At 48.3% G+C, this 13,463-nt stretch overlaps 1 protein-coding gene across 4 annotated transcripts in view; it reads right to left on the bottom strand.

The window, feature by feature from the left end:
- PCYT2 (phosphate cytidylyltransferase 2, ethanolamine) overlaps positions 1 to 13,463 on the bottom strand; it is a 17,427-nt gene extending 3,964 nt beyond the window's left edge. Inside the window, exons 1-9 of one of the 4 annotated variants that reach the window (XM_073311642.1) lie at positions 13,314 to 13,463; positions 9,946 to 10,034; positions 7,797 to 7,958; positions 6,155 to 6,221; positions 5,528 to 5,612; positions 4,833 to 4,877; positions 2,235 to 2,373; positions 1,443 to 1,525; positions 1,099 to 1,176 (exon numbers count right to left, since the gene is read on the bottom strand). In XM_073311642.1, the coding sequence (XP_073167743.1) occupies positions 1,099 to 1,176; positions 1,443 to 1,525; positions 2,235 to 2,373; positions 4,833 to 4,877; positions 5,528 to 5,612; positions 6,155 to 6,221; positions 7,797 to 7,958; positions 9,946 to 10,027 (741 nt within the window). In that variant the 5' untranslated portion in view covers positions 10,028 to 10,034; positions 13,314 to 13,463. Of the gene's footprint in view, positions 1 to 1,098; positions 1,177 to 1,442; positions 1,526 to 2,234; positions 2,374 to 4,832; positions 4,878 to 5,527; positions 5,613 to 6,154; positions 6,222 to 7,796; positions 7,959 to 9,868; positions 10,035 to 12,746; positions 12,879 to 13,091; positions 13,276 to 13,313 lie in introns of those variants that run through there. The other 3 variants (XM_073311643.1, XM_073311644.1, XM_073311645.1) reach the window with 3 other exon arrangements.

The raw sequence follows: 13,463 nt of genomic DNA, 5'->3' as shown, positions 1-13,463 counted from the left end.
AACATGTTCTCTACATTAATTCTGGTTGTATGCACACAGCACACCCACAGCTGAATGACCCAAAGAAAAGTATTTCTGGAGCTCCTTTAATCAGAGATTCCTAGAGTGCTACAGGAATCCTTTCAACCAGTGCAAAGTGCAGCACTGCTTCGAAAGTATACAGCAACCTTTCTACAGTGCACAACGACGCGTGTCTAGGACACTGCGGTTAACATCCCGACTCTTCGCCATGGGATCTTTAATGATAACTGATCGTAGCCTTGGTTTTATCTTTATAGCATTAAGCTGAAGCACTGATTCAGTAAAAAGAAAAGGAGGACTTGTGGCACCTTAGAGACTAACCAATTTATTTGAGCATAAGCTTTCGTGAGCTACAGCTCACTGCATCCGATGAAGTGAGCTGTAGCTCACGAAAGCTCATGCTCAAATAAATTGGTTAGTCTCTAAGGTGCCACAAGTCCTCCTTTTCTTTTTGCGAATACAGACTAACACGGCTGCTACTCTGAAACTGATTCAATAGTGCCTTGACAGAACTTGTGCCAACTACCTGAATGCCAACACCGGCTTCCACAACACTTAGATGTTCAAGTGGTCTGGCACTGACCGAGCCTGCCCCTACTTAGCTCATCAGGCATCTTATGAGAAGGTAGTCCAACATAGGCTTAGCAAGCCGGTCAGTTTAAGTCACCTGACTGGTCAGTTACTACCTATTATTTGACCATGTTTCAATACAGTCAAATATTCCAGCAGGAATACCCTGATGGGAGCAGAGCCCTCCTATTTTGATTGCATCGTGGTGCCATGCTTTCATTTTTAACAGCTTCATACCATTGTATTTCATGTTTTTCTGAGTCAAAATAACTTAGGTAACTTGATTTTTGTAATTAGGCATATGCATCTGTCTAAAGCTAAGCCTATTGGAGGCCATAAAGTCTTACTCTTTTGTTATTGTTCTAATAAATCAGTGCTTTAAAACATCTTACCATGTTTGACATCAACAATATTAGTCAATTTACCAACCCTAGCCCAAGGCACTTTGGCTGTAGAACAGGACAGCAGTGTTTAATTCAAGAAGCAGAACTCTAGCCAGGCACTCACTCTGCATGCCAGGACGCTAAGAGTTCTCTCGTGGATGTTCATGATGGGATAGTTCTTCCCTTTGTAGCGATTCACTTCCTACGGGCAAAGCACAGCAGTTACCATTAGGGCAAGAGATGACCCCTCCACCATTTCCCTCTGTCCCTCCCTACATGAAATGCATTCTCCCACTGTGCAGGACTGTGACTCTCTCCTGAGGGCTTCCAGACAACAATCTGTCTGGCTCAGAGTGCATGGCCCCCAGCAAGGATGAAACAGGCATCCCTACTGCTCTGAGCCCACACAGAGGACCTGGCCACCAGGACAGCTCTCTGCCAGGACTTTAAGCAGCACTCCATACTGACCTGATCAAAGTGCAGCCCAACAATGATGTAGGGTCTCTTGGCCAGCAGGTGTACCTTCTCCAGGAAATCCACGTGCCCAATGTCTATGGCTTCTGTTAAGGATGTGGGACCAGCATCACAGCTTGGGGGGGGGGCGGGGGTGGCACGGGAGGAGAGTGATGCTAAGAAGCTGCAGTATGAGATTTTTTTTATTTTTGTTATTTGCTGCCCTTGTGCCATTGGCATCTGCCCTCTTTCCCCATCCCATGAACTCTAGGCACCAACCCAAACACCTTCCCAGCCATTAATTGTGTTAATCTGATTTATTCAGCCTCTTCCAAAAATTTCTAACGGCTTTAGGAGCTCTGTGGAGACTGGCCCAGCCCTGGAGACTGGGACAAACAGGGAAAGAAAAATATTCTCACAGGCTGATCCACAGCATTGGCTGACCCTACTGCATGCTGCATTCAGCACTCCCTGAACAGTTTCACTTGGTCACTGTGACAGGTGGCTTTTAAGAGGGGAATAAAGGAGATCTCGGAAGGTCCAACCATCTTCACTCCTCAAGCCCTGTTAGCTGTAAATCCATCACTTAAATGGAGCTGCAGCTGTTTTCTCAAGCCCATTTCCCTGTGACAGGACAAAAAGCCATCAGTTGAAGAGCACTGTTCCTTCCCCTCCTTCTCTCCAGAGAGAAAAGGAAGAGGCAGTGCACAGTCCTAATCCTCTGCTTCAGTGGACAAATGTAAGAGAGACAGAGATCACAGCCTTCCCTACCCATTCCTGTCTAGGCAGCAGAATCTCTAAGGATACGGAACAGGTCAAAGGCTCCAGCCACATAGATGATGGTGTCTCCTGGCTGCGGCTCCTTCCCAGATGCAAATTGGATGATCTTTTGGGATGTCTGCAGGAACTGAGAGACTCCAGTCCAGGGGCTGTGACCTTTAGGGCCCTAAGCAAAGGACAACAATGTTTCAGTCCCAATAGCACAAAGCAGGTTCAAATGGGATATGGGTATCACATAAGTAGCCCAAGAGACAGCTGAAGGGTAGGGCTGTAGGAGGAAGATGCTAGTAAAAAGCCAAGCAGGAAACCTGGCTAGCAGTAGCTTGCATTGCTTAGTTCCTGGGATTCAGTATTCAGGCGTGACCACCTCCCCATAGTCACACAACGGCACTTCTGACTCATCTCTGCTAGCTAGTCTTTGAGCTCCACCAAGAGCCTCATAAGGAGATGCTGGAAAGAAAACAGGGGGAGGAGAAAGAGCAACAGGGCAGCCTAAGCCTGGTATATTAATTTAGCAGGCAAAGATAAACCAAGCTGGGAAGGGTTGCAAGTGTTTTGGAGGATAGGATTAAAATTCAAAATGATCTGGACAAACTGGAGAAATGGTCTGAAGTAAAAAGGATGAAATTCAATAAGAAAAAAGGCAAAGAACTCCACTTGGGAAGGAACAATCAGTTGCACACATACAAAATGGGAAATCACTGCCTAGGAAGGAGTACTGTGGAAAGGGATCTGGGGGTCACAGTGGATCACAAGCTAACTATGAGTCAGCAGTGTGACACTGTTTCAAAAAAAGCAAACATCATTTTGGGGTGCATTAGCAGGAATACTGTAAGCAAGAAACGAGAAGTAATTCTTCCGTTCTGCTCCGCACTGATTTGGCCCCAACTGGAGTACTCTGTCCAATTCTGGGTGCCACTTTTCAGGATGTAGACAAATTGGAGAAAGTCCAGAGAAGAGAGACAAAAATGATTAAAGGTCTAGAAAACATGACCTATGAGGGAAGGTTGAAAAAACTGGATTTGTTCAGTCTGGAAAAGAGAAGACTGAGGGGGGACATGATAACAGTTTTCAAATATGTAAAGCCTGTTACAAGGAGGAGGGAGAAAAATTGTTTTTCTTAACCTCTGAGGATAGAACAAGAAGCAATGGGCTTAAATTGCTGCAAGGGAGGTTTAGGTTGGACATTAGAGAAAACTTCCTGTCAGGGCGGTTAAGCACTGGAATAAATTGCCTAGGGAGGATGAGGAATCTCCATCACTGGAGATTTTTAAGAGCAGGTTAGACAAACACCTGTCAGGGATGGTCTAAATAATACTTAGTCCTGCCATGAGGCAGGGGACTGGACTCGATGACCTCTCAAGGTCCCTTCCAGTCCTATGATGCTATGAAACGGAACAGGGCTTGCCCTAGCCCCGCCTACCACAAAGCCCCCCACTCACCCACTCTTTCATCAGGCAAGACAGGATTTTAAATCAATTATTAAAATGAGAGCATCCAAAACCAATAAACCAAACAGCAAAATGTCCTGCGGCTCACCAAGTCCAATGTGAGCACAATTCAGGAGGACAGGGTTTTAGCCCCGCTGTGTGGCAGGACTGTGAAACAGCAGTAGATTTAATCACCAGCTCCTTTGCATTTACTTTGGAAACCCGATGCCAAAAGTATGAAGAGAACTCAGCTAAGAATAGGGACGTTCCCCAGGGACAACATTCCCCCCAGAAGGGATGTTATGTAATGAATCAGTAGGGTGCCTGCATGTCTCAAGATGCTTTCAGGGAGCATGAAGCCCCCCAAATCCTACGGCCAGTGACTAGTTGTGAAGAAGGGGATACCTCAAAGACTCTGGAAGAGCACAAAGTTTAAAACAACAAAAAACAGTCTATCCAGAAGATGGACAAGGTAAAATCCAGAGCATGGGAGCAAGTTCTTCTGGGCAATGTTCCAGCTGCAGAGCCAGGAATGTGGGGGTCTGATAACATACCCCACATTTTCACAAACCCAGGGGGCCGGACCAGTTTCTTCATCAGAAATAGCCAGAGAAATGTCAGTGTGACAGGCTGAATATAGCTGTAGCGTCAGGAGCATTTTGCTGATTGAAGGTTGGACTTGTGGGTCCCTGTTTTTCTGAACTGAGTACAAAAGTCACTATGATTGTACATGTAATCTGGGTGCACCAATAAAGGACGAAATTGAATTTGTGCACTTAAGTATAGCATGCCTCACACCCAATCTCTTCTGGGCAAACTTAGTTTAAAAGGAACATCATTTAGCAGTGTGTGTCCTTGGTGGGAACACAGCTCAAGAGAAAGGTCCTGGGAACCATGGAAAGGTGGCAAAAATGAAATTTATGAGCAGGAAAGAGATGCAGCAAGGTGCTCAATGAGTACTGCAGACCTCTGCTGTGTTTACAATCACAGCTCAGTCCGCCCAGCTTCCTAGGCCCACTCCAGAGGCTACTGCAGAGATTTTATAGGCCTGGCAGGGGGTTTGCTTTGATCATCACTGGGCAGAAAGACCACCTTATACTGCAGACTGTAAAGCACATGTAGAATCCTCCTTAACTGGTCCACATGTGCCACCACCAAGTGCTGGCTCCCCACTGCCTGGAACCCACACACTCACCTTCCCAAAGTTATCCTTGTGCTTCCGGTAATCCAGGTCTTCATCCTGCACAGAGGAAGAGGAGACTCAGAATGCTGATTCTGAAGTGGATCTCTCAGCCCAAAACAAGCTCCTGCTAGCAAAAGCATAGGGGAGCCTAGACACCAGATGCCAATCCTGCATAAATTGATTTATCAGCATTTAATACTCAAACCTTGTGACCTGGCTCAAAAGCCAGAGAGAGCTTGGCTCAGCATCTGACCCTGAACTTGCCCATACATGGCAACACCCAGCAATAACCATAGGCTCCAAAGGGGCAGTTTCCTCCTGGAATCTCCAGAGCATCCTGTTCTACAGCCAAGAATAGGATGGTGTCTCTGCAGAGATTGTCATTCACTCAAAGAGGTCACTGGAAAGAGGCGTGTGTTCCCCTCCATGCTGCCTCTTGGTGCTGAGGGACCAAGCCTGGAGTCCCCTGCAGACCAAAACAGAGCATCAGCTGCTACCCTCTCAGGTGGCCCTACTTCACGGAGGTCTGAGCAAAGATAAGCAGGGGATTCAGCCAGCCCTGCCCACTTGTATCTTGCAAAACCCATCAACATTCTGTACAACAGACCCAGGAGCTCAGCTCTGCCATTCAGGAGAAAGGTGACTCATGAGGAATTGGCTAAGCAAAGATGCTGGGAAATGCCTCAACCCCAAGCAGTCTGACTCACTATGTTGCTGTGGTGAGCCTTGGTCATGAGCAACATGCGACCAACCAGATCAGTAGTGGACACTCCCTGGGTGCGATTACATTCCCTGCAAGAAAACAAACCAAGGATAACCAAAGGATGTAGAAGCAGCGGTCCCCTCAATCTGCAGGAACATTAACGAAACTTGCCAAACCAGGGGCTGAGGGTGGGAGAGGCCCTTTCCCCCATGTAGCATGTCACATGGAAAGGAACATTTGCCTATCTGAGTGTCTGCACCTCCCTGCTCCCTTTGCTCACCACTCAGCGTGTGCAGCTCCTGTGAAGACACACCTTGTGCAACTCCCCAGCACTGCTGTCTGCAGTCCATGACTTCAGTGCCACATGCCTTACAGCTTCCTGGTGACAGGAACAGCCCCATGCTATCTATAGGATGGGGGGCCAGCCAGCTGTTGCCTGCAGTGCCTCCTGGAGGCCACATGAGTAAGGGTAACTAAAGCAGCAGGGACACACCACAGCTAATAAAGACAAGATGAAGATGCAGCTTGAAGACACCAGCATTTCAGCTGAGCTCCACACCCTCTGGCTTAAACAGGAATTCCCAGCAGGTCTGATTAGAACAGGACAAGAACAGGAGTGGCAAAGGGTTACCTGTATCTCCCAGCTGCCTTCACCTCTTCATAGGTGTCCTTGCCATCTACAGTTAGTGTGATGTCATCTACAGAGAGACAGAAGCATTAGAGCACCATCCCCTTCTACGCCCTGTGCAAATCGAATGAGCTGCTGGGGAAGTGGGAAACACAATGGCTGAGTGTGACCAGCACACAAGTCAGAACAGGAGCAAAAGCTTCATGCTTCTGCTCTAAATCATGGTGTACACACAACCAACCGCTTCCATGCCACGGAACAGTTGGGAGTTTGCCACTCTTCCCTGACCTGGGAGGAAAGCAGATTAATAGATTCTAAAAATCATTTAGTCTAACCTTCTGTATAACACAGTCCATAGAATTTCATCCAGTTACCCCTATACTGAGCCCAATAACTTGTGTCTACCTAAAGCATGTCTTTCAGAAAGGCATCCAGTCTTGATTTGAAGTCATCAACAGATTGCAAATTCACATCCCATGGTAGTTTGTTCCAATGGTTAAATCACCCTCACTGTCAAAAATGTGTGCTTTCTCTCTCACTTGAATGTGTCTGGGTTTAGCTGCCAGCCACTGGTTCTCGTTCTGCCCGTCTCTGTTAGATTAAAAAGCCCTTTGGTACCTAGCATTTTCTCCCTATTAAGTTACTGATACACTGAGATCAAGTCACCTCTTGATCTTCTTTTTGAGAAGCTGAACAGATTGAGCTCTGTAAGTCTCTGCCTGTAAGGAATCTTCACTGCAGAGTTAACTCAGGCATTGCTCCCTACACTCTCCCATGTGCCTAGAAGGACAGACAAGTCACACATGGCACCTGGGTTAGGCTAGCCTAATCACATAAGTAACCCTCTGCAGCAAAAATATTTCCTAAGGCATTGTTACAGTCTTCAAATCCTCTCTGTGGCTTTTTGCTGCACCCTCTTCATTTTTTTCAACATCCTTTTAAAAATGTGCACATCAAACCTCTACGCAGTATTCCAGAAGCAGTCTCCCCAATACCATATACAGAGGTAAAATTCCAGGGGAGGTTCCTCTCAGTCATCTCAGAATTCCCGTCCTGCTTCTTTCCGAGTCCTCCAGCAAAAGAGGCCACCCCACCCAGAAAGTGCAGGTCCCACAGAACAGGGAAGTGAATGGGTTCCAACCCTGGGGTTCTGTAGTTTCTGATCATGGCTCTGGAAGCAGTGATCACAACCCCCTGCAGCCACAGTGCCCCTGCCTACATCCCAAGCAGGCCTGTGAGCTGGGAGACCCTGCGTAGCAGAATGTCTCAAAATCTCCCCCTTCCCTAGTATGAAGCAGTTCCATATCCTCCCCTTGTTACATGGTGGAATACAAGGCTGTACTGCAAGGAACAAAGACCCCTGGTGCCAGGGAAAAGCCCTGAATCTCTAGCAGAGACACCGGAGTTGCTGCTGTTCTGTCACATTTCCAGTTAAACTCAGTTATTTCATATTCCCCTTTGACATCACTGTGCCTTGGAGAAGCCATAGCATCGAGGGTGGGGTGGGTTCACACAGAAGCAGTGAATGATCTGACAGAGGGAATGAGCGCAGCAGAACTAGAGCTGAACCCACCTGCCCTTCCCTGCACTTGGCCCCTTAGCTATACAGAGCACCCAACCCTGACAGAGCAGCCAGAACACTTACTGCCGTGCACACAGAAGTCACAGTTATACTTGTCCAGGGTTTCCAGCGTGGATACGTAGGGAGCTCTTGGAGCAATCTCATCCACCCACTTGATAGCTTGCACCATTTTGTACCTCTCCTCCTGGGTAAAGACAGGTGGTCCCTTGTGCTTGGCAATCTCCTCTGGATAACAAAGAAAACAAAGCCAGTTACAGACACACACACAGTGCTGCTATAGAGGCAATTCCACCAATTCCCTAAGAGTCCCCTCAGGAGCCTCAGTTCCCAGGGGGCCCCATTATGGGGATAGCCCACAGAACCACAGCCTGGTGTATGGGAGCTCAGCCCAAAAGGGACTAGAGGGTGGGAGTGAGGTCTGACTCCATAACAGGCCTGAATATATTTTACCTTAGACCCATTTTGTAGGTGTGTAACAAGATCCCATCCCAAAATCCAATCTGAGGCCTCAAATGCAACCTGCTCTTACCCTGCAGTTCTCAGCAGCTAGAAAGTGAGTGGGTCTGGCTCCCCGGCAGCCCATGGAAGGGAATTCCCTTTGTACCCATTAGATTCACTCCGAGATGCGGCTTGGGCACCAACTCACTGCACATGAATTTCTCTAGAGTCCAGGAATGGCAGACACCCTACAGACAGTTACTAAGGTTTTGGGGAAATCCAAATACCAGTAACAGAGGTTCAAGAATGATCCTCACTCCTAGACAAGGCCTGGTCTATAGTGGAAAACGTGTGCCACTGTAATGAAATCAATTTAAAATCTATCTGAACACACAGGTGCAAATCCCAAATAGACACACGTACACCAGTTAGGCTGTGCTTAAAATAACTTATTGGAGTACAGTAAACTGGTTTAAGGGTATCTCTGCTGACGGTTTGCACCCGTGTGACTAGACGACTTTTAATTGTTTAAAGGGGGCAGTGTGACCAATGGATAGATCCCAGCATTGGGACTCAGGAGACCTAGGCTCTACTCCTGCTCTGTCACTGGCCTAATGGTGACCTTGGGGAAGTCCCTTCCTGTGCCTCAGTTTTCCTATCTGTAAAGTGCAGATAAAGTGCCCTCCTTTGTAAAGTGCTTCAAGATCTAAAGAAGAAAAGCACTACATAAGGGGGAAGGATAGCTCAGTGGTTTGAGCATTGGCCTGCTAAACCCAGGGTTGTGAGTTCAGTCCTTGAAGTGGCCATTTAGGGATGTGGGCCAAAAATTGGGGGTTGGTCCCGCTTTAAGCAGGGGGTTGGACTAGATGACCTCCTGAGGTCCCTTCCAACCCTGATATTCTACAATTCTATGATAAGAGATAGGTGTTGTTATAACCTACACTGGTGCAAGTTTTCTAATATAGGCCAGACCCTAGAAAGAATCCCATGTGCTCTAGACTCTGAAGTCAATCATAGAAATATAAGGCTGGAAGGGATTTCAAGAAGTCAGCAAGTGCAGACCCCCACATGGAGGCAGGACCAAGTAAACCTAGGCCATCCCTGACAGATGTTTGTCCAACCTGTTCTTAAAAACCTACAATGATGGCGATTCCACAGTCCCCCTTGGGAGCCTATTCCAGAGCTTAACTATCCTTATAGTTAGAAAGTTTCTCCCTAATATTAGCCTAAATCTCCCTTGTTGCAGATTAAGTCCATTACTTCTTGTTCTACCTTCACTGGACAAGGAGAACAGTTGATTACAGTACTCTTTATAACAGACCTTAACATATATGAAGACTTATCAGGTTCCCCCTCAATCATCTTTTCTCCAGACTAAACATACTGAGGTGTTTTTTTTTTAATTTTCCTCATAGGTTAGGAGAGCATTGCTGTTGCCCTCCTCTGGACTCTCTCCAATTTGTCCACATCTTTCCTAAAGCGTGGCATTCAGAACTGGACACAGTACTCCAGCTGAGGCCTCACCTGTGCCGAGTAGAGCGTGACAATTATCTCCCATCTACATTATCTACCAGTAAGCAAAAGGGTAACTAAGAAGAGAACAATCCCACTCAGACTAGCCAGAGATACCCCTCCTTTGATGGCTCTGTTACTGCTAGAGGAGCTTTAACTGGGAATTTGTTCTGCATCAGGCTCACCATCCTCAGTGCTGATTTTGTTGGCTGACGCTAGCAGCAGCAGCAGCAGGAGATGAAGGACTGAGAAGGCCTCTTACCATCCGTGTGGATTCCCACAATGAGATAGTCTCCCATGGCCCGAGCCTGGCGCAGCTGATTCGAGTGGCCATAATGCACCATATCATAGCTAGAAAGAAAAAAGGCCAGTGTTAGGCCTAGTGTACAATTAAGAGGGCTCAGCTGCATAACAATGAGATTTGATCCTCCTTCTGCAGTGCAATCAAAGACCCTCTTCCACTCACTCCTTCCCCACAAAAAAGATTCAAAGGGTTAAAGCAGCTGAACCTCTGGTAGTCACTTTTATGCAGCTGATCTAGACCAGAAAGCTATATTATCACTCTGCAGTAAACTGGTTGGAGGAACAGGGCTATTAAGGGAGCACACAGTGTGTCCACCACACGAAGGGCAAATCAGTGCCAATGTTACCAGAGGCTACGTTCCATCAGCCAGCTCTGCTCCCCACATGACTGAAGAATCCTGTTACCCTGGTGACACCTCGGAGGAGATCCAGAAGTAATTTCCTCCCTCCCACACTCCCTGGGGTAAAATAAGGTGTTTCTATAAAGAGCTTGGGTGCCCAAAGATCAAAGCAAGACAAGGAGGACTTAGACCCTTCCCCCATTTTATCATGTCCCACAACTGAAAAGAATTTCATAGGAGCTGGTGGCACACTGAAGCCTCAAGGACATGGTGGGTGAGGTCATATCTTTTATTGCACCAACCTCTGTTTGTGAGAGAAGCTTTTGAGCTTACATGGAGCTCTTCTTCAGGTCTAGTTGTAGGAGGAAAGAAAGGAAGTGCAGGGGGGAAGGCAGTGTGGGCAGGGGTTTCTTAGGGCTTGTCTACACCGGAAATTTACAGCGCTGCAACTTTCTCGCTCAGAGGTGTGAAAAAACACCGCTCTGAGCGCAGCAAGCTTCAGCGCTGTAAAGCACCAGTGTAGACAGTGCAGCAGCGCTGGGAGCTGCGCCCCTCGGGGGGTGGATTTTTTACCGCGCTGGGCGTAAACCGAGTTTAATGTTTAATTGAGTTTGAGTTTCTATCCAAATACAGCTTCACACAAATTGCATGCAAAGAAGTTAAACTACAGAATTGATCTAAGCCAGTGGTTTTCAACCTGGGGTCAGCAGACTATGTAAAGATTTCCAAAGAGGTCCACTCCTCCATTTGAAATTTTTTGAGGGTCCACAAATGAAAAAAAAAGGTTGAAAACCGCTGCTATAAGTAATGTATATAGATACAATGTATCTTCTGGGTTAGCACAAATCAACATGTTTTAATGGTTATCAACCAATGATAATCAACCTTGATTAGGAAAATAACTAAGTAGTACAAATGCAAACAATTACAATTGGTGATTTAAATCAAGGTTTCCTGCTTGTTTAAATCAATCCACCCTGCCCAAGAATGCTTTAATGGCCCAGGATCCTACCACAACTAGCCTTCAAGACCTTTCATGACTCTCTCCTCACTTAACAGCATGTCACCCCCACACCCATCCTCCAATCTGCCAATGTCTGCTTCTCCCACACTTGAAGTCCATGCTGCCCCCTCCACCCAGGATACACCCTTCCCAAATCCATCTGCAAGACCCCTAACTCTCTTCTCTTTCAAATCCCTCCTCCAGGTCCATTGCTTCTACAGTCACTACAAGTAATTAGCCAAATCAAAGACAAGTTAAAAGGAAGGCACATTTAGTTAATGAGAATTTATTTATTCATTCATTCATTATTATAATCATGTTTAAAAGATGTATCCCTCTCCCCTCCCTTCCCCTGTGAAGGTGAATGGTCATTTTAGATAATGACTCTTTGAAGTAGAGACCATGTCTTATATTCCTGAGTAGGTCCATTGGTTGCTACCTCTTATCAAAACAACTAGTAAAATCAGCTAATAAAAGTCTGGCCAAAAAGCTAAACAAAGTTCTCCAGACTAGCACAAAGCTTCATCAACAGCTCCCTGCAGAAGAGAAGGAATGTTGGGATGGTATTCCATTTCTATGGTCAGACCCAACTGTTTGGATGCATGTGAAGACACATATGCAGCTCTTATGAGCACATCTTGGTAGAGGACTCCTGAAACTCTCTAGCACTGGAGAAATGGGGATATAGAGAGGCAATTCTCAAAGTGAAGGTTCCAGAACACAGTAACCCACAAACCCAGCAATGCTGCACAGAGGACTGATCAAACTCCACAACTAAGGAAGGTTAAGAGAAAAGATAAGAATGGCATGCAGAAACCAGGTCATTCTAGCCAGCTCACACATTCATGTCACTGCTTACAGGAATGCATTTGTGCTGCATCCAACAACTGCCTATGCTCTACCTGCCCATTTAAAAACAAGGGCCATTAAACACACACCCCAGAAATTCAAGGAGTAACTCAGGTGAGCACACAAAACCTTTGCACAATCGCCTTGACAAGAAGATGGATGTTTACAGAAGAGTTTAAGTTCCAAAGTCCTTCTGAATGACGCAGGACAGGGAGTGCAACAGGCTAACAAAAACACCCAGTTATATTACTCAGGATAACTTGTTTTATGGTCTCTCTTTCTTTAAATACATACAGAAAGGACATAAACTCTCCTGCTTTGGGGTATAAATCATCTGATGGGGAAATTTCTTCCTAATTTATAAGCAGATTATTTCATAACTGTCTGCGAGATGGATTCCTGCACCTCCCTTTGGAGCACCTGGTAGGGCTACTGTCAGAGACAAGATTCTGAAAAAGACTGGTCCTGGTCTCCCCTGACATCACCCCAAAGGGGCACCCCTGCTTGACAACCAGCAAACACAGTCCAGCCAAGAGCTGGGATGACTGCAGGGCTGCCCCTACCCACCCGATGCCAGCTCTTCCTCGGAGACCATGTCCTGCAGAGGCGACAGCCACCCCCAGCCCCGCATCTGATGCCCAGGTCGTTCCAGTCGCAGCGCACCCCTGGGGCCGCCGCCCCCCGCCCCGAGACAGGCCGATTCCCGTCGCCCCGGGCCAGGGCCCGCCCCTGCCCGCAGCGCGGGTCGCGTCTCCGCCGCCCGCCCCGAGCTGCCGCTCCTCAGGGGGGCGGAGCGGCCGGGCCCTCAGGAGCTCCGGGCCGGCCCCGCTGAGGCGGCGGCGGCGGCGGGTCCAGGCCCGGCCGGGGAGCCCGGGCCGCGGCGCCGTCTCCAGCTCACGGGGCGCCGCTCACCATCCGTCGCACCACACGCGGACGGGCCGCGGGGCGGCCGCGGGGCTGCCGGAGGCCTGGGCCGCTCCGTTCCTCAGCATCGCGGGCGAGTCCAGGACCCCGCGCCCCGGAGCCGCCTCCGGCCGCCGCCGCCGCCGCCGCCTCCGTCACCCGACCGAGGGCGGCGATAGGCCGGGCCAGGGCGCCGCCATCCCGGCGCGGTCACGTGACAACAATCCCCACCTCTGGCGCCTCCCTGCCGGGCCGGGGCGGAACCGCCCCCAGGGGCTTTCACCCCAAGGAGGCCGCGCCCGAGGGTGCCCAGCCCAGGGCAGGAATCCCCGAGAGCCCGCCCTCCAGCCCAGGGCAGGACCCGATCCGGCTGCTGCATCC

This window comes from Lepidochelys kempii, chromosome 14 (assembly GCF_965140265.1).
Source record: "Lepidochelys kempii isolate rLepKem1 chromosome 14, rLepKem1.hap2, whole genome shotgun sequence".
Classification (NCBI taxonomy): domain Eukaryota; kingdom Metazoa; phylum Chordata; order Testudines; family Cheloniidae; genus Lepidochelys; species Lepidochelys kempii.
Note: the sequence above shows the minus strand (reverse complement) of the source record. Positions and strands in the feature narration are given on the sequence as shown.